Source organism: Dermacentor albipictus, chromosome 9 (assembly GCF_038994185.2).
Source record: "Dermacentor albipictus isolate Rhodes 1998 colony chromosome 9, USDA_Dalb.pri_finalv2, whole genome shotgun sequence".
Lineage (NCBI taxonomy): Eukaryota > Metazoa > Arthropoda > Arachnida > Ixodida > Ixodidae > Dermacentor > Dermacentor albipictus.
In genome coordinates, this window is record NC_091829.1 from 57,741,015 (window position 1) to 57,767,145 (window position 26,131).

General features: G+C 46.6%; 1 protein-coding gene across 6 annotated transcripts in view; it reads right to left on the reverse strand.

Annotated features, from left to right (window-relative positions):
- Nucleotides 1–17,443: 17,443 nt before the first annotated feature.
- The window catches only part of LOC139049969 (cell surface glycoprotein 1-like), a 52,038-nt gene continuing 43,350 nt past the window's right edge, over nt 17,444–26,131 (reverse strand). For 5 of the 6 annotated variants that reach the window (XM_070525913.1, XM_070525912.1, XM_070525915.1 and 2 more), the window contains 4 exons: nt 24,869–25,016; nt 20,098–20,274; nt 18,952–19,074; nt 17,444–17,816 (listed from right to left, as the gene is read on the reverse strand). In XM_070525913.1, coding sequence (XP_070382014.1) covers nt 17,616–17,816; nt 18,952–19,074; nt 20,098–20,274; nt 24,869–25,016 — 649 coding nt within the window. In that variant the 3' untranslated portion in view covers nt 17,444–17,615. The remainder of the gene's footprint in view (nt 17,817–18,951; nt 19,075–20,097; nt 20,275–24,868; nt 25,017–26,131) is intronic. The other variant, XM_070525914.1, reaches the window with a different exon arrangement.

Here is a 26,131-nt window from a genome sequence, read left to right on the forward strand (position 1 = left end):
AATTCCTTCTTCCGTAATTCGGTTTCATGTTCATGTTCTTGCTGTACAATAAGAGAGGTAGTTTAATGAATGGAAAATGTAGAGAGGTCGGCCGGATAATGGAGCATCTGGCCTGCTACTCTACGTAAGGGAAGGGGAAGAGGGGAAGAAAAAGGGTCACAATGGGGGATGATAATGGGAGGAACGAGGTGATTGACACATTAAACAACTAATATCACAGGCGTGAGTCCAGGCCCGTGTCACATAGGAAACGTGACAGTGCACGCATTGTCTCTGTCGTCTGCCAACTCTGTGGCCACGCGCCTAGTAAGAGGTCCTCTGACAGTGGTCCATTGTGTAATTGTCTCAATGTACCTGCCAATGTCAGTCTTTCTCGCGCATACTCAGGGCACACCACGAGCACATGTTCTATAGACTCTACCACGCCACACACTGAACAGTCCGGGGAGTCTGTCCGTCCAATAATGTGCAAATATTTGCGCGTGAAGGCGACGCCTAATCGCAGTCGGTGTATCAGGCATGTATGAGGGCGTGGAATTCCACGCAGAATTGGAAATTTCATATCGGGATCCAGGCTTTTAAGGCGGACGTGACGAGCGTCTGGCTGGGCCCAGTATCTCCTCGTCGCACTCCTCATTAATTCCGACAGGAGGCATGTGATGTCCGGTCTGGAGAATGGCACTGCAGTTCGCAGGCCATTGCTGAGGGCGCGCCTTGCTGCAGCATCGGCCATCTCATTACCGTTGAGCCCACAGTGTCCCGGGATCCATTGGAACACTACGCGGTGGTGTTTTTCTTGAGCGTATGAAAGCAGCTCGGTGATCTGCAGGGCCAGAACCTGGTATGCGGTGTGGCGCAGGAAGCATCCCAAAATTTGCAGCGCGGGTTTTGAGTCCGTGAAATAGCACCATTCTTGAGGTCTTTCCCCGCAGATGTGGCGAATCGCTTCCCGAATAGCCACAAGCTCTGCAGCGGTTGATGTTGAATTATGGTCGAGTATGAAACCTCGAGTCATCTGTTGGGCTGGTATCACCACAGCTGCTGTCGATGCCTTAGGTGACACGGAGCCGTCTGTGTACACATGAACATATGTCTGGTATTCTGACCAGATGTACGCGAGAGCAAGTTGTTGTAGTCCACTGACGGGAACCAATGATTTCTTTAGTATGCCGGGGACATGTACGCACACGGAAGGTTGAACCATCACCCATGGTGGTTTGACGGGGTGATATGGAAGGGCATAGCCTGTTGTTATGTGGGGTAGATGGCAGCGGAGTGCACTTGTGAAACTACTTTCCGGACGCTCATGTAGAACCGACGTCAATGGATGGCAATGGTGTCATGTCAGTAAGCGTAAATACACACGAAGTGGTTCGTGGGACAGGTATATCGGTAATGGGCATACGTGGGCTTCCTCAATTGTGCCTTTGTTGGAGGCACGCCGTGGCAACCCGAGGCATATTTTGAGTGCCTGCGCTTGGACGCTCTCTAATGTCCGTAAGCAGGAAATGCTCAAGTTTGAGAGTATCGGAAGGCTGTATCGAATGTAGCCCACGAAAAGAGACTGATAAAGTCTTAGTAAAGAGCCTTCCGTGGGGCCCCATTTCATGCCTGTTGCGAAGCGAAGAACATGGCAAAACAGATTAAGTTTTTGCTTCAACATGTTAACATGCCTCGTCCATGACAAATCGCGGTCAATGATAATGCCCAAGAATCTGTGGTGGGAGACATACGGCAATATGACACCGTTAATGGAGATCGGGTAGCGGCAGACGGATTTGCGCGTGAATGCAACCACAGCACATTTTTCGGCAGCTAAGCACAAACCCTGACGCCGTATGTATCGTGAAGTAGATGACACAGCCCGTTGTAATTTCGCACGTAGTTGTGGGCGTGTTGTACCAGAAGCCCAGATGCAGATGTCATCTGCATATGCACTGATGTGGATGTGAGGTGGAAGCTCACCCACCAGGCCAATCAGTGCCACATTAAATAATGTTGGGCTGAGAACCCCTCCCTGAGGAACTCCTCGGCATACCTGATGACGGTTAGTGTCTCCGTCAGGCGTGGACATGTAAACGAAACGGCCGCTGAGGTAGCTCACAATCCACAGGTAGAGCCGGCCGCCAATACCCAAGTCATCTAGGGCATCGAGAATGGCTTCATGAAGGATGTTGTCGTAGGCCCCTTTGATATCTAAGAAAACAGCGGCGACGAGTCGGCGTTGACGTTTTTCATGTTCCACTGTCGTAACGAGGTCAATGACGCTGTCAATTGAAGAACGACCCCGCCGAAAACCGGTCATCATGTTCGGATAAAGATCATTTCTTTCCAGAAACCATTCGAGCCTCGCCAGGACCATTCGTTCCATAACTTTGCCAACACAGCTGGCTAATGCAACTGGGCGGTATGAGGTAAGCTCATAAGGAGTCTTTCCAGGCTTCAAGAGAGCAACCAGGCGGCTGATCTTCCACTGCTGCGGAACAATACCGGAGACCCATGTGTCGTTGTAATAATTGAGCAGTGCAGTGCGACCAGCCCTGCCAAGGTGAGACAGAGACGAGTACGAGATCCCGTCAGGGCCAGGAGCAGATGAATGCCGACACGACGCAAGAGCAGCCTCTAATTCGGGCATCGTAAAGAGCAAGTCGTAGTGGTCACTTGAGGAAGGTGGCGCGAAAACTTCGGATTGGATAGAGGCTGGTTGAGTTGTGCCCACAATCATTTTGCAGAAGTCGTCCGCTACCTCTACATCATTGCGGCGTTGGTAAAGGGCCAGAGCACTGAAAGGGTACCTGTCTTGTGGGGGGAAACGTAGGCTCCTGACTACATGCCAAATACGTGACAGCGGCTTGCGAGGATCCAGTGATGAGCAGAACTTTCTCCAGCGCTTCCTTCCTAATTTCTCGAGATGGCGCTTTATGTGTCGTTGAGCTCGGCGACAAAGGGCGAGATCGTACGTGGATTTCGTCCTTCTATATTTCCTTTCAGCGCGCCGTCGAACTGCGCGCAACCTCTCGTATTCCACGTCGATAGGAGACCCCGATGAAGGTGCACATATGGTCCGCGTGGCCTCACCGAGGGCGGAGGTGATCAAGTCTTCTATTTGCGTTGGTGACTCGAGATTCGCACAGGAATTCTCCACGAATGTCTTAAAAGTGGGCCAGTCCGTGCACCGCACATGAGACGAAGTGGTAGGTGCGAACCACTTGACGCAGATATACGTTGGTATGTGATCACTGCCATGTGTTTCCACATCACTGAACCACCTAATAGAAGACTGTAGTCGTGAGGAAACAAACGTCAGGTCCAAGCAGCTACTATAGGACGCGCCACGCAGAAACGTAGGAGAGCCATCATTAATATTGACGAAATCCTGTGAGTGCATAAAGTCGGACAAGGCTTTGCCACGGTTATTCATTACTGTACTTCCCCATTGGGGGTGATGAGCATTGAAGTCGCCCACAATAATATGGGGAGCTGTGCAACTCTGGATTGCTGAGGACAGATACGAGAAATCAATGTGATCTCTGGGTGGAATGTAGCCGCCGAGGATCGAGAAGACCCGCCCTTTAAGTGTTAACGTCAAGCAAATGTAGTGGTTCGAGTTATGGTGCTGGAGGGCAAGGCGGTAGTGTGGAATATCTCGGCGTATGCACACTAATACCTTGCTGGTTTCATCAGCTTCTCGAGACCACAGCAGTACATATCCAGAAAGGCGGAAAGCAGAAGGCATGTTGGGCTCACATATAACAATCACAGGGAAGCGGTACTTCTGGACGCGCTGTCGGAAGTCACTTAGGCGACCACGCAGGCCTCGGGCATTCCACTGCATCACTACACTGCGGCGTATGTGCATCGACACAGAGAAGGGGTTGTGTGGTAGCGCCATAATGAATCACTGCAATGCCGCCAAGAGCGGCTCAATTGCATCCAAAAACTGAACAACAACCCTTGCTGTTGGCGTATTGAGGCCTGAAAGCAGCGTACGCATGGAATGTAAAAGTTCTTTTAGAAGAACGTTCACCTGCTGGTCTTCCGGCTTGTCCTTAATGTCCACTGGACCGGCACGGATTGATGGACGCGTTGCTTCGACGACTTTTGAAGACAGAGCAGGCCATTCCACATCAGAGGAGGTGGATAATGTACCCGCATCTTTCTGAACCACCGTGGTAACATGGGCCGCTGCAGCAGGCGGCGTCTTATCATTCTGCAGCTCAATACGTTGAGGCAACGGAGCTGAGAGTTGCTGTGACGGCGCCTGAGACAGACAAGTGACGCGTGACTCTGGGCGTTGGTGTCGGGAACGACGTTTGCGGCGACGAATAGACGCGGCCGCTTCTTGGTGACTGGAGTGTTCTTTTACCATCTTCTTCAGGATAAGCCTCTCGTTCTTCATCCTTGGACAGTCTTTAGCCGTCGCCTCATGAGCGCCGAAGCAGTTGGTGCACTTGACTGTCTCCGTCTTGCAAGTGTCATGCTGGTGTGATCCGCCGCATCGACGGCAGGATATGTCGTTTCTGCATACAGCACTCACATGGCCAATCCTGTTGCATTTGCGGCATTGAACAGGCTTTGGAACATACAGACGGACAGGATGCCGCACATAGCCCACCTTGACGTGGGATGGGATGGAGTCGGCTTCAAAAACAACTTTAACACACTGTGATCGGCCGAAACGATGAATGTCGACTATCTTGGCCGTAGATTTGATCAGTGTCCGCAGGTCGCTGTCCGTTATTTCAGGGTCTACGTCTGTGATAACTCCAGCGGAAGTCCGTTTGCCGTGAGAGAGATAGGGGCGGACCGGCATACCGCCTAACACTCCAATTTCTTTCAGTTTGTCCACGGACGCCCGAGATTTCACATCTACCGTAAGGACATTCTTCCAAGCGTTGATTCTGACCTCTTGGACTTGTCCCGGAATCAGCTGGTCGAAGAATTGGGACAGCCGCTGTCTGTTGATGGTATTCAAATTAGCCGTCTCCGTTGTGGCTACGAAGGCCACAGAGAACCCGTCAGGTGCATCAACATTCTCTGCAGGCAACTCCCTCGCTGCTGATGTCCGGCGTAATGCGCCAAGTTTGTCAATAGTCTTTGTAGTCGACTCACCAGCTGTTGATGTCCGGCGCAACTTCCTTTTCAGGCGGCGCGATTCAACAGGCGTGAAGCTGCTACTGTCGGAATCCATCTCAGGCACCGTGGAGTCATCGGCCGAATCTGGAAGCTCCACGTCGGTGACGGTCGTAGCACAGAGGGCACCAACCGGCCGAGCAGCAGCTAGGTCAACTGCGTCGACGGGAAGCTGCACGGGACGTGTGGCCGCCATCCCGAAGGACGACGCGAGCACTGTGTACACACAATATTAAAAAGCTACAGAAAAGTGGAACAGCCGAAAACACAGATGCTCTCTACCGTCACTTCTTCTTCTTCCTCCTTTTTCGATAAAGTCCTTGCTGTACAAAAATCTAGAAGGACCTACGAATCACCACTAAGACGTTGCCAAACAGTGTTCGTTTCTCAGCCTAGTATATTTTTCGATGTAGATTGGTCACGATTTCATGCACCTCAAATTATTTTTCTACAAATTCTTCTCGATCCGTTAAAAGTTAGAACCAGAGAGGTGAAGTGCATTTTCGTCGGGGAAAGTTCTCTTTACATCGAATTTCACGATATTTTTCCAAGTAAGGCAAACACCTACCTTACAGATCACTCTAAAAACAAAGAGAGTTCCGGGCACTCTCTTTGAGGGAGTATCTGCTTGTCTCAAATTTCACTCTCTTTTCGAGAGTAGATCGACCCTCTTTAGAGGGAGTAGGGCAATTCCACCTTAGAGTTTTGTTACTCCACCGCAAAGGAGTGCTAGTACTCTTCCGCAGAGTGCTAATACTCTCCCCACAGGGGTAATAGTACTCTCCCTGTCCGAGTGCTTCTGCTCCTCCAAGCCGAGTGTTTCTACTCCCCCAAACAGAGTGCTTGTACTCCTTTAGAACGGAGTGCTAGTACTCTTCCCAATGGCGTGAAAGCACGATATAGATCCATGGTCACGTTTGAAGGGATTCGCAATACTTACATGTGGGGAATATTTTATCCCCTTCATAAGCAGCTTCTGCACTTATGCTTGGTGAATGGCATGTTATCTGTAGTCGCTGAGCTATTCACATAAAACATTTTCTCTCATAAAAGGTCAAAATCTTTATTGATCAGCCACAAGACAAACTGCATGATAATTTGAGAAACATACTGACAAACACATAAAATCAAATTATAATGATCATGAAATTTCGACCACATCTTGTAATAAAACCTAAGTATGTTCTCTAACGTTTCATCAATGTTACAGTGTATAAATATCCTTTAATTTCAATTGGCTCCTTCTTTTCAAAAATAAAGCATACAATTGAAAGTTAAATATAGAACAAACATGTACAAACTCACAAAGTATTGACACTGTGATCGCAGAGAAATATATGCCACATTACTGGCCAGAAAACGCATTTCTGGCACAAAATGCATGCACTTACATGGCAGAGGTTACCAGATGAGCTGCTATGCATGTGGCTGGTAATGTCGATAAATTGTGCAAGAAACTTTTCTTGTGTGCCATATTTTAAGACCGCAGCTGATTTGATAACGTCCTGTACAGCACATGGATGTTTCTGACTGGGAGTACAGAGCATTTAGAAAGGTGTTGCATATTCTCATGTAAGGCGGCAGGTCAAGCTCGCTTTGCTTATATTTTACATAATTTTATTCATGTATGGGCTGCACCCCATTGTTTCTAAGTGTGTCTTCTCGTGGTTCTGCAGCAATATCCTCCCCGGTCCGAAGCCGGTACAGAGGCGTATTATTTTTCCTATTTGGTTGGCCTCCTCACGAAAGTAGTTTCCTGGTGGTGTTGGAATTAATCCGTTACACTTTCTCACAAATTAATAAAATTAAATTTACAATATTATCTAGTGTGTAGCAAATGAGTATAAAACTGCAAGGAGCATTGGCATTAAAATCTTGCCCATCAAATTTCTTGTCATATATTGTAGCTTTTCATTCCCATTGCGGTAAGAATGCTATACTTCCGAGGAACAGCTTGCATAATTAAGTGATCAATTATTGTGACTCGCTGAATATGCAATCTAACTGAAGTATAGCATGGCTTCCGATGTGAACCAAACATCAGATGTGATGAATATGATGCATCAAAGGTGACATAAGCATAAGTACAGGCAGGGCAGTGCATGAAAAAGACAAACAAAGAAGCAAAACAAACTGAGAATGGCACCATCTTGTTTCATATATCGCTTCCATGCACATGGATTTTGCATGCAACTATGCATACACTTGCACAATAAACGAACTACCTAAAACCAAAGTGTTTTTCCTACTGAAGTGGTAAAGATGCGCTAAAATAGGAAAAATCGCACTTACACAATCTTCGTCTCAGAACAAGTACATACGTGTCTAGGTTGATTAATACATCACCTCACTGTCCGCACTAAGTCCAGAAGGATTACGTCTACAGAAGCCATGAAACTAAGGGGCTTTTGCTTAACGTTATATGATCACATCCGCCAATTGATGAACAAGTGTTCTACTCAGATGCTCTCAGTTCTTTGCATTGAACGCATCGCTACCTCCACTAGCTCCGGCATGAGCATACTTCGTTGGCAAGTAGATTGAAGAACCCACAATTTTACATTTTTAAAATAATTTTCAATTGTAAGTGTTTCTGTGGCTTCTAAGACGTAAGGTGTACACCATGGTGTACACAGTTAAAGGCCTTATTTGCTCCTCGCTTTTGCTTTGGGAGGCACAAGCAGTTCTAATGAATTGGTTTCATGAGCATGCACGTAAAGGATAATGACTTCTTAAACATGCGATTCTCTTCCCCCAATGCTTCCCCTTTCTGGAACCTAAAAGAAAGCCATAATTCTAAAATTAGGTGTAAAAATCGATAAAAAGGAAGACATAATAATCTGCCTGCTTCATGTCAGCCTTTACATACAGAATCACAGTGCTTTCTATTTGCCCACTTGCATTCACACACGGGTATATCTAAGCTATCAAAGCTGTTAAATATATGTAAGCACCTAACCAAGCATGAGCTGTTGCTTTTTACAGTGGACAGAGGTACCGTGCTCATTGCAAGTATGTATCATTTCACTAAGCAAACATGCAATTCATTTGTACCGCTATTTTTTGTCACGTGGATATAACTGTTGAGAGGCAAGAGAAAAGCAGTAGCTTCTCACAACTAATCAGCTTTCATTTAAACACATTTCTAACTTTTCAATGGCACTTACTACTGTGTCTCCAGAGAGCATACTTCTATTTGACTTTCCTATCAGAGACATTACGTAAATATACCATGTTAAGATGACTGCCTAGAGCATATGAGAATTTTTATCTTCGTGTGACATACTGCATTTTGATTTTGTTGACATTTAGTCAAATGGTACACCCAATATACACACAGTCTAATTTTCTTGTCCAAATTGCATGGCAATGTATTATGATTCTTTGGCATGCGCTCCTCTGCACTTCGAGATGTCGTGCTTGGCTAGCTCTTTGACATCCTTGTGTCCTTGCAGCTGCCTTGTTGCGGTATATAAAGCGATTTCCTGAAAAATATCGTGTGCGAATGTCAACGCAAGCACATGGTATAAAGAACAGCAACACAGTCAAGAAAAGAAAGTTTTAGCTCTTAGTCTTCTTACTGAAATGCATGCAAAACGTGTAAATGACTGCAACACTCAACTGCTAAACTAACTTCAATTTTTAGATTTAAACGAAAAGGAAATAACGGAGTGTTCATCCTCGTTCGGTACCAACGTTAAAATACTCCTGCTAATCAATAGAATGTTGGTCATTGTCACATGTCATAGGTCTGTCATTAGTCTGATGTGTCGCAAACACCACTTGTGACACACCCTAAGCATGTGCGCAGTGCGCCCCCCTCACCATCTCTGGTTGTGTCACTGCTCAAGCCATAAATTGAGGATCATATGATGAATCATGATGGCAGGATCATGATGCTCAGTAGGCATGAAAATATGGCCTTCCAGTTCAATGCACATGACTGCACATTCCTATAATGAAGGGCAACAAGCCTTGCTATGGCAAACTTACCCACATTTCAATAATAACAAGAAAGTTCACTATGGCCTGCGTCTAAGCTTACTAAAAGGCGTGAACTTATTTTCATTTATGAGGTGCGCAATGGAGTTCATTTTGACAGACTCGACTACTGCTGCAGTTTGAAATCCAGCATTTTACATTCTTGAAGGCATGTAAAAGTTGCAGTTAGACCGCAGTTATTAGTTTATTAGACCAACTATTTTTTTGTGCACGACAGACGACCGGCAACACAAAATTAATGCAACGTTTTATTTTGGTACTGTATTTCTCTACTAAAAATATTAAAGCGATAAACACATTTTGATCTGTCATGCAGTATCGGATGCCCACATTACGCTTGTAACCATCAGCGGAAGGGTGATTTAGCTGTGCATATGACATAACTCTGAAACACCAACTCATATTAGCGAATGCACAGGCATGTCCAAAACGATAAGCCCATGCAAAGCGCCCCTGCAACTGTAATTACACTCAGCAGCCGTTATATTCGATGCCGATGCATAGCTCGCTGCTTGACAATTCATCGAGTTCGCAGACATAAGCACCCTTTCAGATTCGCACCGTGCTCGAAAACCGCAACAGGAGACTTAAACTTATACATATAATCACCCCATTGCAATACATGAGCAAAAAATTGGAGGACGCTTAAGCTTCGCCTTCAAGAGTGGAACGCGATAGCGTTCCCGTCGACCCGCCAATGGGTGTAAGACAATGGGCTACAGGGCAGCCATCACTTACGAGGCGCCCCGCATCCTACGCGGTGAGCGTCGAGCCATATGGTCGAGCAACGCGGCGTTCGGCGCAGCAACGAAACGTGCGCCTGAGCAAGCGGAGCGAACCAAAGAACTCGGTATCCCGGAGGGGGAAATGATGCACGCCAGCCAAACGCCGTGATCGGCACGGGCAGAGAGATAGAGAGATAGTGATCTAAAGAAAGGAAGGAAGCTTGATTCTACAGAGGGAGCCAGGCGAAGCGTTGTCAGGGGAGAGAGTCCCAGCCGCGACAGCTCCAATGCGCGCGTGGCGCGCCATCTGTCGGGGCAGCGCCGTACATGGAGAGGAGGGGGTCTTCTGTGTTTGCCGCAAGATGGCTCTCCGTGTGCGGAAAGCGCAGAAGAAATGCAGCGAAACGCACTTCGCTACTCGTGTAATTGCGACTTCTGTAAGTTACATGTTCATAATTACCGATATACACCACAGTATAACTTTCCACGGCTCGTTTCGAAGGCAACACCGCATTCACTAGAGGCGCGTTTGTACCTTTTGGAAGCATCGAAATCGTGGCTGAGTGGTAGCGTCTCCGTCTCACACTCCGGAGACCCTGGTTCGATTCCCACCCAGCCCATCTTGGAAGTTGCTTTTTATTTATGGAGTGCCTGCCGTGATTTATCGCTCACGGTCAACGCCGCAAAACGCTGACGCCGACACCGACACCGACACCGACGCCGACGACACCGGCTTTTCTGCGACACGAGCTCCTTAACGCTATCGCGTTAAAACAGTTCTGTCTTAGGGTTAAACACCACGAGAGCGATTTAGTGTGCGACGGCGACGAGCGACGGCTTCGAGCGACAAAACGGGCCGTCGCTTGAACAGATCGCTCTGTTCTGGAAATCTAGAATTCGTCGCTCGTCGCCCTGAAGTGTTATGAGCGGCTATAGTCAATCCCGCTAAGCTTGAACTGGATGTACAGTCGCGGACAGAATATTACGGACCATGAAATCTAAGAAAAAGCTGAATATCTCCGCAACCTCACAACGCAATCTGGTATTTGCATTTTGGACCTCGACTAGAATATGCTAACAACGTTGTCGGGGGCAGTTTTACTGGTTACTGCTACAGGCTGCTCGGGAATTGAACGTTTTCGGAGATCCCGTGGTCCATTTTATTCTGTCCGCGACTGTACATCGCTCAAATACTACCGATTATCGCACGAAACAAGCAAACAATTGAATTTTTACACGTGCAGGGATAAGAACTTACTGCAAGACCTTCCGAAATATTTTATGCCACTTTTTACAGTAAAATACATAAACTTAAATTACTAGAGCACGCGTCACGCTAGTTTTGACGCGTATTTGCAGCCCTCATACTGGCAACACCGAGTAGGCGGCGCTCAAGATCGTCGCTCACACAGAGTACGCCTTGTAGGCGACGCGCGAACGCGACAACCATCTCCATCGCATCGCTTGTAGCTGTCGTGCGCAAGATCGCTTATATGGGGTTTATACATTATTTAGCATAAAACATGGATTGCTCATGCGTTTTCAGTAAGTTCAAGATAACGCGCCTAACTGACCTCTTACAGCATGCAGCTGAATGCCTGCGGCAAAGTTTTAACTAGCAATGGTGCTGCGCGCAACTTCAGTGGTCGCAGATTAGCTATGGGCGAGACACCGTGAAGCGCGCGGCTTATTTATAACGAAAGCATGCCGCCAACAAAATGACGCCTTCTGTTATGTGACTCCTTATTTCAACAGCATTCCGCACACAGTAGACTGCCAAACTAAATAAATTAAAACACACCAAACGCACGCTAGGCACGCTCCGCATAGGCTCGGAATCATGGCCTGGTGAACAAACCATTTTAAGCATCCTCTCGCCTCGTGTCTTACTGAACGTACCATGGTTCTGGCAGTGTTTGCGATATGGAAAGCCCTTACGGATAGCGGAAAGTGATAAAATCTCATGCACTTTTGGCGACGACTGGCTTTTTCGATTGACATCGAGAGACACAGCGCGTGATGCCTAGTCCGTTGTCAATCGCGTCGCCGAGACGACTTCCTGGCGATAGCATGACATATACGAAGAATTTGAACCTAAATTAGAAGTCACTTACCGTGGAGGATTTGTTGTTATATCCAACGAATGTCGAACGACTATCGCGTTTTCGCGGCGACGCTAGATGGCTAACACACGATCTCCCTTGGATGGCCTTCGTTACTGCTCGCTGGACGGAGCACCTTTCTCCAGTGCTGTGTTGTTCCGCGACATTGAACGCGTGTGCGGTGGAGCAAATCCCAGTGAAAAAGTAGGGCACTCGCTACGTGTTCCTTTGAACTGTGGCTGCCTGTACTCTTGAAGCAAAACGGTGTGTTCTTTGCTCAGCGCGCGTGACTGATACATTGTCATGTTCGGAGGCAGCCTTCTACAGTTGAAGCAGAAGATTACGCTACGTTTTGTCCTGTATTGGCGCAAGAGTAGAACGTACGTTCTACTCTCTCTCCGACGGGGAGAGTGAAGAGCACATTTCACTCTTTCCTTGGTGACGGAGTGAACAATGCATTTCACTCCACTCGACATTTTGAGAGAGTAAAACAACGCTTTGAAGAGCAAATCGGCCGCTTCACTCCTGCGATACCCTCTCTAGTTTTTAGAGTGAAGGTTAAGTGCTACTCTACAGGATTATTGAATGAAAACACGAACAAATGTAGCCAGAGCGACTGATGTCACGCAGAGCGAAGAAAAACATGGTATTGGTATATTCAGCCCTATTCTCGATTGGTCATTTCTTCGGTGGCTTCCAGATTTTGTACCAATGTTTCTTGAAGAACTTTAGCCGTAGTACTGGTCATTCATAAATTAAGCCTATATGTAGAATATTTAATAATTGTAACTGATTCTTTTCTTTGTGCAATTCACTCACAGCACCTAATGAATTTCAGGTTTTTAGAATATTTAAATTATTAGCACCTCAACATTTTAGCAATGTCAATTTTGTCTGGGTAACTGGGCATACAGACATACTTATAATTGAAACGGCAGATTCGTTGCCGAAGCCGTCGATAGCCCGCTGAGCCCTCCAACTGCTCCCTACACCGTCCTTGATCATATATCTGCAATATTTCAGAGACAAATGATGCTGCCAGAATTCTCTGTATCATAAATAATAAGTTCCACGGATTTTAAACAGTTATTGTACCCCTCGAAAAGTAATCTATGTTAATCGAGAAAAAATGAAGTAACTATTAGTAGGCTCCGCTTTCGCATACATTATTTTCATTTTGTTTACACAGGACCGGTCTTGCAACCTCACCGATTTCTCATGCGTGTAGGGAAGATGAGACCATAGAATTTTCTTTTATTTCTTGTCGAAGATTTATTAGCCTAAGAGAACGAATCCTAGGAACACTACTCCGCCTTATTGGATTAGATTTCACTGTTCGGAATGTACCACCTTTGGCTGCCTCTACACTTGTGCACAGCGACGGGAACGTTAGGGCTGCCATCCGAGATTTTCTTTCAGCGCCGCTGAGATCTAAAGTTCGACTATAAAACTTTTAAGCCGCCTTTCTTCTCACTCACGTTAAAGTTGAATTGTTTTATTTTTATGGTTATGGTAGAAGTTTCATAATTACAAAATTACGCAGGCTCTCCAATTTCTATCTTTCGATTCTAACATAGCCAGTAAAGAAAGTTTTGCGCTGGTATTTGACATTTTACTTCAGCCTACCTTATTCTCGGTCAAAGCCCCAGAGTGGGCATGTGCCACCAAGTCCCAAGGTCTGCATCTATCTACCAAGCGCGTATGCAGCCGGGCTACTCTTTCGCTTATCCCTCTAGGAATGCTGCGCCACCTAGCGCCGCCGCGAAGTGCGTGCGTGGTACGTGTATGACTACATGTTCTGCCAGTGTTACACATCAAACGGGTTCGATTCCATACGGCGCCGTATAAAATTGTTAACCGTTTTTATTTCATCGAAGAACAGTCCATGTCTAGTGGCACGGTGTCCTGGGCGACGTCTCTCTTGAGGATTTTGTCAGCGGCGATGACCCTGTTGAGAACCGTGGTCCCTTGACCAACGACGACGCTATTGTGATATCGTTGTTGTAATACTACTTCAAGTAATCTACAAAAAAAAAGGTTTAAATGCGTGTCCTTTCCCGCCAACTGGTAATTAGGCCTTTTCGGAAAATTCTACCATCTATTGCGGTCTCGCGAAGGCGAAAACAACGAGGGCCGACTGCGTTGAAACGCTCACTCATGTTCGGAAACGCACGAAAATGTCAGAACTATTTTTCTAGATTCCTAAGTGCACCCTTTGTGATTGGCCGCGCTCTCGTGCAGGCTTCAGAAGCCTTGTAGTTTCACTTGCGTTTGCTGATCTAAAAGGCCAGGCAATCAACCCTGATTAGTGATGTTAGACGACTACACCCAATACATCCGGCGTGGAAAAAGTTATGTATCTATGGCGGATGCAACCGATATCGCTAGCTATAACACAACCCGAAGAACCGTTGGGCTCTTCGAAACGAGCAATAAACGCCGTGGCTGCGGTTTTCTTGCAGATAAGACCGAGTGCTGCTTTTACGAGTTCACGAGATCGCGTTCATTGGTTCTGCGGTCCTCACAACCCTAAGCTTTCTCTATGCAAGTCGCCATGCATGCGGCTGCGCCTGCCAACAATTTCACATACCTTGTGTAAGACTGCTTGAGCTAAAGGCTAAGGCGACCATTTCATTGGCGGTTGGAAACGATGCAGCACGAGATCATACACCCTTTTATTTCGCGTATAATACGAATTCAGCCTTCATAAGCGTTACGTGACTAGGCACATTAGGATCGTTGTATTACGTTTTGCTCAACGCCTAAATACTTTCACGCAGGAATTCGCTAGGAAGCTGATTAGACGTAGCCATATGCCTGAGAAAGACGGTGACAGAGCTGTCTCCAGCAATGTACAGGCTGTTTTTTCGTAAAGTTAACATGTTCCCTTCTTGTCAAAATACCGTGTGGCATATAGTAAAATTTATTCTTTGAGCCATATTGCGCGAACGTGACCTAGCTTAACCTAGCCTAATCTAACACAAAGTGTAAATCAATAGTACGCTAATTAAGAGCCTTCAATATTCTACTTGAGCAAGTATACTTAGTGCGCATATAACAATATACGGATAGGAACCAGTGATCTCACGAGGCACTTTCACTTGGTACGAAATTTGAGACAGCCCCACTTTTGAGAAAAGCGCTTTTAAACAAGTGGTAAAAAATGCGCTATTGTTTCACTATTTTGTTAACAAAACGCTGTTTCATGCATTACAGCTCGAAAATTAACAGCGCAATTGTTCGTAAAAATGGGGAGGGGATATCTTGAAGCTGCTGTCACCCTCAAAATTTGTTCCAAGTGCATGCGAGTTTCGAAGTTACCGTCTACGATTCGTAAATTCGATATGTGCCGTGGTACAACTAAATTAAGATTTAATTAGCAACACTTCTTTTGGTTATTCAGATATTCCTCCTCATATATCGTGCAAAATATTATCTGCACCTGTGAATAATCTGGCTCAAGAAAATCATAAGTGTACTACGTGCCGCTGGTGATTGAAAATATATGTTCTGTTAACGACAACATAAAACGACCCGTATCCACCTTCTAGTGCACTTCTCTGAAGTGACATGATGGTTCAGGAAAATCATCAAATATTATTCTACTCAAACAAATAAATAATATGTTGTATCATTACGGTCACCATATTATTTTTTTTTTTCAAGTTCAAGTTTATTCATCAACAATGTCAAAGAATTTGTATACAAAGAATTGTGCACAATATTAGTACTACACAGGGAGCCCGAAGTTAGAAACTGTCAGGGGGACTTCCATACATGAGTAAAATGAAAGAAAAAAAAACATGATATAGATCAGGCATTGGTTACAGTGACTTTGCTGACAATTAAAAAAAAAAGGAACCGTGCGAAAAACAAGAGCGTATAAAGCTGTTTATTATGACTAGAAACTGCAAAGAAAACTTTTGCAATAAACAAGTAATGCTAGTTTACAGACCAATAAAAATAGTAGTAATATAAGATGTAGTATGATAGCTAAGCGAATTATTATTACGATCACAAAAGTCAGTTGTTAAGATGAAGAGAGTTGTTGCATAAAATATTTCTTAACTTGGTTCTTGAATATATGCTGTGGGTGATGATTTATACGCACGTGGAATAGAATTTCACAGATTGATTCGCGCAATTGTGGTAGTGAACTTACCATAGTTTGTGCGTACTTTAGGTAAAAGACGATTATCGAGTTCGGAGAACCTAGTAATGATAGTGTTTGCAAAAGTTTCAAAGACAAAGGCACCTATATGTGCAATATTACGATATGGCTTATACGTCACGATTGTTAACTTAAACTGAAAGAACTGATGAAGAAGATGAATGTGTAAACTGCAAAAAAGCGGCGTTGCATTGATAGAAAATGGTTGAAAGGTGTGAGACGAAGCGCCTGATTCTGCAGGCGCTTTGAAGTTGGCTGAGGTGTGCGAAATATGTGTTACCCCGGGCTGATACGCAGCAAGATAAATGGCTGTGAATGTGTGTCCGATAAAGGCAATGGATAATGCGCGGCTGAAATTATGAGCGGATTTTCATTATGGCGCATATTCAGAAAGAAATTTTACGTACAAGTGACTGCGCATGAAGATTGAATTTCAATTGCCTCTCTAAAAAAACGCCAAGAAGCATTGCGCTATGAGATATTGGCATTAAGTTGTTGTAAAGACATACAGACAGAGATTTAGAAATTAGGGTCGGGAGGGTAAGATAAAACCATAAGAACCGTATTTAGCGGATTGATGCACAACATGTTCTTTCGACAACAGGAAGTTAGGTTATGCAGATCAACGTAACAGTTCGCTGTAGCTCGTCGACATTATTAGCCCAAGTAAAAATAGTCTCGTCTCAATCTGCATATAATGTACAGTCGGTAGTGCTCAGAACATTAGGTCGGTCGTTAATAAATAGTAGAAATAGCAGCGGGCCAAGGGTCGAGCCTGACGAGCGCCTTGATATATGTTCTTAGCAGATCAGAGTTTGCCGTACGACAATCTGAACAACTTGAGTACGATTGGTTAGGTTGCTAGAAATAAACTGAAGTGGTGGGCCAGTTATGCTGTAAGGTTCAAGTTTATGTATTAGAATTTTGTGCTTAACGGTGTCAAAAGCTTTTGTTAAATCTATAAATACATGCATTTTGCATTACTCATGTCACATCCATTCCTCACGGCCACCGTGCACCGTTGATGAATAGCGCAAACTTGTATTTCTGATGCGTGGGCTGTTTTTTTTTACTATTTCGTGCGCGTTTTACAGATTAATTAGGGAGCAGTCGCGCATTAGAAAATTCGTGACACTCTGCAGTTTATCTTCGGCGGCTCATTAGCCTGTCCATTTTTAAAAAACCGTGGCTGCTTGCAATCAAGCTGTCGGTTTGCAGGTCCTGCTTAGAACAACGCTAAACACACGAGTAAGAGGCAAGCTAATATTGTTCAACTACGCAATGGGACGACCAATAAGCAAACGCAGTCATCCAGGTGGGTGTCGCACTTTATGCCAGCACACACGGGGTCAAGGCCAAGGCACAACCTTGTCACTAGCGCTCCTTGTCACTAACAACCTGGTCACAACCTTGTCACTACCCTTGTCACACACCACTCCGCAGTCCGATGACCACTCTTCCCCAAGCTGTCTCGGTTCGGCTTTAGCGACGATCGAAGTTATGGGGCAGCCCGAGCTCATACCTAACTGTTATGATTCGAGTGTGCGGCTTGTCTCGGTCTCTTTCGTTGTACGCTTTACACAGGTTATCCTCGCCCGTCCTGAAATCCTGGAGGTCGACGTTGAGCAGCAGCAGCGACAGACCATGCCGCAGGAAGGTGGACTTGTCGGCCATCTTCTTGAGCTGCGCGTGTAATCGTAAAAGCGTTTTTCTACGGATGAAGCTCACTGCTAGAGCATAGCTTGCGCGCGTCTCAGTCATTTGCATGTTTGATATGCGAACCCGTTAGTTGGCATATGTGTCGGACAGGTTTCCACACTGTCCTGACAAGGTGCTTCCCGGACTATTTCTGTACAAAAAAAAAAGTGGTCGAGCAAAGGGCGGCAAAACGTTGCGAAGTACACCGCGTGGGCTTTAAAAAAGAAGGTTTCTCGCGGAAGAAAAATTTACCCTGGCAAGCAAAGGGAACCCGGGAACAACGCCCTTCCGTGTAGGTTTCCTTTACGTTTTCTCTACGGAGCAGGCTAGCTGATTGCAGAGCGACGGTAAATTATTAAAAAGTGCACCGGTATCGGCGAGCTGGTAGCAACTCATAATGAATAGTTGTTGCGCACAAACTGAATGACGAAGGACGGGGATTTAGATGAACGCAAGCAAACACTTGCTCTTGTGTTTGATGCGGTTATAAAAGACGACTTCGAAGCGTAGTGGCACAGACACACCTAAAATATACAAGACCACGACAGGGGACGCCGTCAGAGGGACCCACACATTCGCTCTGATGGCGATTTGTGGATTTGTTTAGAAACTTCACCGCTGTACAGGAGTCATTACAGGTCGATCCTCGGATGTAGCTGTTCCCGCACTCGGTCGTGTATGTGCCTCACAGGTGCTTCACTAGATGCCTAATTAAGGTAAAATGACCGCGTTGTCACTTCAGAGCTATCGTGGAAGCTACATTACATCGCTGACACGCACACCGCAATAGTGCTTCGAACATCAGTGAAGGTTGTCGCCCGATGGGAAGATCGGTCGAGCCTTCGAATTTTGAACCGGATAGCCTTAAGGAGCTCGTGTCGCAGAGAAGGCGGCGTTGGTGGCTTTGTGATGTGAAATTTCTGACTGGTCGATAGGGTCACGAATGCCAGTCACGTGGTGTCGTTCTATTAACGCAACAGGTGATGTTTGCGCGAATGTTCGACCACCTGTGTAAAGGAGGAAGAGGGGCGCAGTATGAACAACCAACGGACCACCGAGTGTGTCGCCACGTGTGCAGAAATGTATTCGGGGTGCGCGCTCTAGGTGTGCAAGGACTGACCTTGTAGACGAGCGTATCACTGCTCTCGAAGAGGATGGCCTGCCTTGGATCGCCGTGTGATTGACCCACGTCGACCCCTGGATATACTCGTTCTCGGTTTTTCCTGATGTTTCCTAGGCAAGGCTGGAAAATAAGAAGAGCGGAATAGCATATCTCTGTAAGAAAAGCTAGCGCAAGAAAGAAAGAAAGAGATTATATGAGGAAGCAAGACTAAGGAGCGCTTGTTCTTCGTACCCCTTCAGAGAGTCTAGGAGGCGAGCGGTTAAAGCGTATCACTGCAGGAAATAGAAGCGGCTCAGCACGGGAGCCCTTGTCCATTTGCAGCTGCATGCGTAGATCCTTCATAACTTCATACGTAGATCCAATAGGGGGATCCGTTCGCTCCTCTGCACCCTCAACCTTCTAGCTGCTGCACGCCGCATTTATCCATTTATGTACTTATTTGTCTAGTGCTAGACGTACCTACTAATCTTTCCGGCGTCATGTGTAGCGAACTTCAACGCTGGAAGAAAGAAATACTACGTAGAAATTAACAAACACTGAGGTCCGAAGCCTCCAGCGGTGGGAGGTTACCTTTAGGTAAACCGCTAAACCGTAAACTGCAAGTTGTTTAGGTGTACATGCTAAAGCTTTAAAATATCACTCAACAAAGCACCTCGTATGACACGCTACGTCACCGACACATTCTCTTAAAAATGAATGGCTGTGTAAAACAATGCTATTACTCGATCCCTCATTTATTCACGTCGCCTCATTTGGTCTCACGGGCTCCAGCATAGGAGCAAGAACACCCTTCTTTGGTGCGAAGGTGCGATTTCAAAACCAACACGCACCCTTATTCACATTTAAGCGTATGCACACTTTTACCGTGAAGTATTACAACTCGGCCTAAGAATTTCGTTCTTGTGAGCGCGTTATGTGGCGACATTGTGGTCGTCCTCGACATTTTTCTGTCTCCTCTCTTGACGTGAAACCCAATTTTGATCGCATAATTACACGACTCCTGTTGCCTACATGCATTGCCTACCTGTTCCGCAGGTGCAACGAAAGCCCCGCTTGAGGCAATTGCAAAGCGCTTTCGGAATTTACAAGTAACGTGTTCACAACGTGACCTTGTGGTCGCGAAAAAGAATAGGAAAAGCTTACCGCGACGTCGAAGCTGCTGATATAGAAGGCTTTGCACACAGCGTTGACCAAAGCTGCGTGGCGACCTTTTGTTGCGTTCTTTAAGGTGTAGACGAGGGTGGCCATCTCGAAGGAGAGTCCCAACTTGACGTCGTCAGGGAATGGCTTGTCTCTCGCCATGAGCTTCGCAATACTTTTCTGGGCGCAGAATGCAGAAATAAAAATCGCTAAGCAAAGAGTGCAGGAGGCGGTTCTTTTAATGGCACATAGCGACCTGCCAATATCTAAATATATATATATATATATACACAGCGCGTCCCAGCGAACTTGGACCAAGATTTTGAAAAAGAACTGTGTTCTTCAGAACAGACATGCGTGGATGTTAGCGGCGTTTATCTGAACATACACTACCATATTTGTGCTCGTCTTCTTTTAGTAATTAGCGGAGATAAAATATTTACTTTTTAAATATAGCTTGAAACGTTCAGGCGTCACTAGGAAAGTTGTGGAGTTTCACAAATATTGCCCAACCCAGGTACATCCAACGAGATTTGCCCATTTTACCATGCTTTACACAAAATTTGATCGCGTATCGCTGATCCAGTGAACGCTCCATGATTCTCCGTGACGAGGCGTTTCGACGGGGGTTCAGAGTACAAGCGACCTTCTCTCTTCAACGGCCGAGAGCCGACTGCCGATTTTTGCCAGCGTTCTCAACATCCCCGTTCACCGATCCTGCGTGCGCAGACCGCCCCTTGTCCGCCCGTTCGCCAAGGAAAAAGCCCGTCCTACTACTTTCAGAACGGACCCCGTAGGTTGCTTTTTTATTTTAAAATGTTTCATTTTTTTGCCGCCCTTGAAAACTTAGTGACAGAGGACGTGGCTTCCTTTCGGAAGTTTTTACCGCGTTTCTCACCGATCGCAGTGCTGTCCACCCTACCACACCGCAGCATGCAACCTGCAGACCGAAGTTCTCGCCGAACACTTCTACCGCATTTTCGACGATGCGCTTGCTAATAATGTCGCGTGTTGCGACCTTTCTTTGTGTGTATTGTGGAAATCCGGTTTACGCTATGCTGACCTATTCCTTATCACCGTCAGAAGGTCACGTGGTCCGTAAGCGACACTGAAACCTTGGTCTCCCCCTAGAGTGTGATCGAAGAAAAGTCGTGTGAAAATTCGTGCATGTTCGTGCAATTCGTGCAGCTACTGGAGTGCTCCTCTTTACACTTCTTTAATATTTTGCCAATGGCGACGGGTAACCAGTGGCATGCGACGGTTACTTCTGTTTGGTTCTATGAGTCCTGTGTTCTCTCTCTTGTATCGATCAGTTCAAATAGGCGCTTCGCCTCTTCGACAGCCGTCCACAACTTACTTGCAAATGCCATCGCCCAACTGATTGTGATAAGCTTGACGGACACGCATTGCCCATGGAATGTTTCAAACAAGTGATAACGCATGTTCTCGCCGAATGGCCCCTTAAACGGGTCCGGCGGTCGTTTCGTAGCCTTGTGCTCGGTGTCGCCGCCTTTTGGGCTGCGGTTTGGTTCGACACTTCGCTTGCCGCATCCTCCTCTGGATCACGCCTTGAGCAGTACATGAGCCCGCCAACAGTAGCGACGTCAGGAGTGGTCTCAACAGAAAATTACAGCAAGTTAGCTAATCTACTAATAAACGAGGAGGTATACTTGTAGTAGCTTCGACGGATCGACCGGATGCGGGACCTACGGCATAAGGCCTGAACGGCCGGGGCTCGCAGTGCCGCGAAGAAGAACCGGACTGCTCAAGTTGGGGACCAGACAAAGAATGATTTTATTCTAGCAAGGGGAAACGCAGCAGGTGTACTTAGAGCGTTTGGCGCTGAGTGGCGCCCTGACGTAACCGATTCGAAACCGAAACTGGAAGCCGACACAGGATATTACATCACATCGCCCTTGAGAGAAAAATGCGCCACTCCCTCTAACCGCAACAAAGCGAGTCCTGAGTTAAAGAAGAACGCATGTTAGCACTGTAACACGCGCGTTTTGGTGATGACATCTTTATACAGTAGAAAATTCAGGTGCATGTACCTATCACACACTTTCTTTAAGCGGACATCTTTGGCTTGCCCATTTTAAGAGAAACACACAACATGCAGACTGAAAATGAACGCGATCGCACTACAGCTCTGAAAAGTACTCGTCTTGGAAAGATAAGGACGAGATGCACAATTGCACGTGCAGATCACAAATAATAAAGAGCTCAACGAGCAGTAGTAGTAGACAATGCGAGCATATGTGTGACATCATCACCAGAAGTAGAAAATGCGAGCATCTGTGTGACATCATCACCGTAGTGATGGTGTGCGTACTGCACGTTTACGCTGCAAGAAATGTAAGGTATCCCTTATATCAGTAGTAGCTGGAAGAAAAGGTGGGAAACAATCATCAAGAAATGGGTAGTCACTCGAATGACGCCTTTCAGTTGAGGTGTCATGCAGGGCATTTCACAAGTTCGGAGGAATTATAACATTTGCCATTTTCAAGCTTGAAAGTATTGCGACCTACTCTACGGTAAATCATAAAAGGACCACAGTGTTTAGGACCGGACGTTGTCGAATTACGTACTCGGACAAGATCTCCTGGGCGAAATTGAGGACATTTTGTTGCGCGACGACGGTCCGTGTACGTCTGAACATTTTTGGCGTAAGAGCCGAATGCGCATGCAACCACTTCCTTAATTGTCTGGAAGCTACATTCAGAATGCTGATCCCAGACAAACGGTTGTCCTTGCTTTAGCAGTTAGCGGTTCTACCAATTCAGCGTACTGCGGGATCAGTTTAGCGCAGTATCGCATGAGACCAAGAAATGAATGCAGAGACTTCTTGTCAGAGACTTCTCGGCTCTGACAAGAAGACAAGAGTTCCAATGAAGAGACAGAGGATATACTGTCCTCCTAATACTGAAGAATCACACTATTAAGCCAGTCAGCTACTCACTGAACACTTTATTTGGCGAATTTATGTTCAAAAAGACAAGCAACAGTGTAGCCACGACGGCGGCGAGCGAACACCTTCTTTGTATACGGCAGGCGTGTCTTACGATGACCAAGAAGAGGGCACCTGTCATGGGCTCCTCATATTTTTTGTATAGTTCTCGCGTTTCTTTCTATAGCCTATGTACCTATCATACCCCCATAGTATGAATGTCTGTCTCGCAATCGCAGCAATGCAGCATACCATAACACACAGAGTGTTTACATGAATTCGTCAGAGGCGGATCGAGTCGGCGGTTCGAAGAAACGCAATCGGGTTGCGTCGCCGTAGGATCGAGTCAAGCTGAGCCAGCTCGACTGCACGGTGTAGGTTGACCGAGCCCGACCCATTAAACACAGACAGGTCGGATCAGCAAGCAATGTGACCCGCGCGGGTCTAACGAGACTTCAGCTCTCTTACGTGCCGCGTCGGCAGTGGGAATGGTACAGGGACAGGGCGAATACAAGAGCTGTGCAGTGAAATCTCATCCATGTGACGAGGGGCGTGAAACAGATCAGGTGCACACCGCTATGGGAAGCAGAAACCCTGCTCGAACGCGTCGATGTCTCCGCTCAGAACGTCGTGCTGCCTTTGTCCAGCCCCGTCAGACGCGAGTAACGCCACGCTGGCTCGCCGAGTTTTCATGCGCAAAACGTCGTATGGCTCATTAAGCGAAAACACCGATGTCCGGCGTCTGTAGCAGCGAAGCGGCACCCAAATTCCCATTGGCTGAGACGCCATGGCACGAGCGCGCCTCGACGGAGCGGATTGGGCGAAAGGGATCCCATGCCGCGGCAGTGGCACGCCAGGTGTTGTGTGACGGGAGAGGGCACCGGCGCGACGCCCAATCACTTGCTCTCGATCACGAAAACTTGTGTTATCCGCACGTTCCCTGACAACGCAAGTTTTCGCCTGCGTTATTCCTGCGCCTCGGTAAAGCGGGGGCTACATGGGGTGTTTTTCTCCCGCGATTATCGCGCGCCAAAAAAACAAAAGAAACGCGCTGGTGGGACGCCGGCCAGGCTACATGAGGCGTACGAGCGGTGAATGCCGCCGCAGTGTGGCCAGACAAGGCAAAAATGTTTTGGCTGCCACTAAATGAACGAACAATGCTTATATGTTGTTTGCTTGTGTTATAATTAATAAATTATTCAATAAATAGCCCACTAATATGTCTATGCACATTACCAGGTATGTTTATTATTGTATCGATATTTTTGTGTATGTTCAGCGGAGAGAGTTGGCCGGAAATGTTTCGTCTGGCGACCTTGTGCGACTGAGACGGCTGGCCGCTCCCGCCGAAAACAGACGGAAGTGACTCCGACAGGCACTTCCGGTAGCGTCAGACGCGTGCGCGCCGCGTCAAATTCTAGCCGGGCGTCAAATCGGCGCCGTGAGCCGAAAATCGGCTCAAAAACGCTCCATGTATTCCTGGCTTAAGGACAAAGCAAAACAGTCCAAGCGTGCCAACGCGCTCCCTTGCCCGGAAGTAGTTCACAACTCGAAGGACCGCTCGGCGGCGTGTAATTGGACGTTAATGCTTTCGCATTCACAACTGATAAGAAGTGCTTGGGCATCCTCGTGTTTTTGACACGGCCCTCTCGCGTTGGATTGATGCAAATGTAGCAGTTCTAAACCTTGGTTTGTTATTTTACTGTTATTTTAGCGAAGTGTGCGTCTCAAATGATACGCGTAGTGCAGCGCCATGTGCCGAAGTGTGGTGCGGTAATGCAGGAGCATTTCTGCCCTCCACGCTTTCAACGACGCATGTTTACTTACGATATCAGGTGCCCGGCCAGCCTTTTTCGCAGCCTCGCCTTTTAGGTCGCTTCTTTGGAATACAGATGGCGGGTGGCTGACGCACTCGCTCTCTCGCTCGATCCAGCCCACAGAGCTGTAGGCGATGACCGTGTCCGCCACGTGGTTGCTGCAGCGAGGGATGCACCATGCTCAGCAAATATAGGCACACAAGCATTGCTCGCTAGCATAGCAGCTGGTGCACGCATATGTATCGAAAGTTCAAAGTTCAGAGGAGCCCTTGTAGAGACTTTGACTCCAGCCCAGTACGGGACGTACTAGGCTGGAGTCAAAGTCTCTACAACGGTTCCAGTGCTTCACTGAGGCAGCAACTGGTTGGTCAGGCAACAGCCCTGGCAACGAACGGTTCATTCCTGCCGAAGTACGCTTCTCACAACTTTGCATTCGGCCCGAGATGTTCTTGATTAAACACTGTTTCACTTCCTGTCAAAACATACGCTTCAACGGATGTACACTCCTAAAGGACTTAAGACGGGGGGAAAGTCCGCGAATGAAATCTTAAACAAAAGTCCTTGCTTCGAAGGTCCTGTAACATGCGAATGCTGTCATATCGTTTTAGTGCGATGAAAAGTTTAAAACGAAAGTAAAAATAAACAACGACCAAAAAATATCTTGCGAAAAACAAATTGCTTACCGATTCGCGCCAGCTATCTTGCCTTTGGCGTACTTTTGTAATTTTTTTTTGCCAGCTCGTCCCTGTTGCTTCACAGTCCCAATGTCCCCCTGCAATTGAGCCGCCTAATTACGCTGTTCATTTATATGAATTCACGGGCATTCGACGTTTGGTAAGAACCGTGCACTAAAGAGTGAAACCAAAGCAGTTTTAAAATCGCGCGGGAATTCTTTAAGAACAGTTTTCATTTGTTCGGTTATAAACAATCCGTTAGGAATAGGATGGAAACGACGGGCAGAAATTTGTTTTTCGAATTTCACTCGCCCACCGCAAGGTGCTGGTGCGTCATCTTTCGTCGTGGACGTCAATGCATTCATTGTATTCTTGCGTTCGTTTCCACCAGAAAAATTGAGGAAATGATAAGCTTTTTTTTCCCTAGAGCTAAGTCCGCGACATCAAAAGAGCTGATGGCGAACACGTACGTTGCTTTCTGAGCTAGCCATTTTCAATCATGTCTTACTCTGCCTGTCTCCTGGCATTAAAGCAAACAGCACCTATGCAGATAAGAATGCGAACTGGACAGAGATGTGCTGGTCTGCCTACGCGCATGT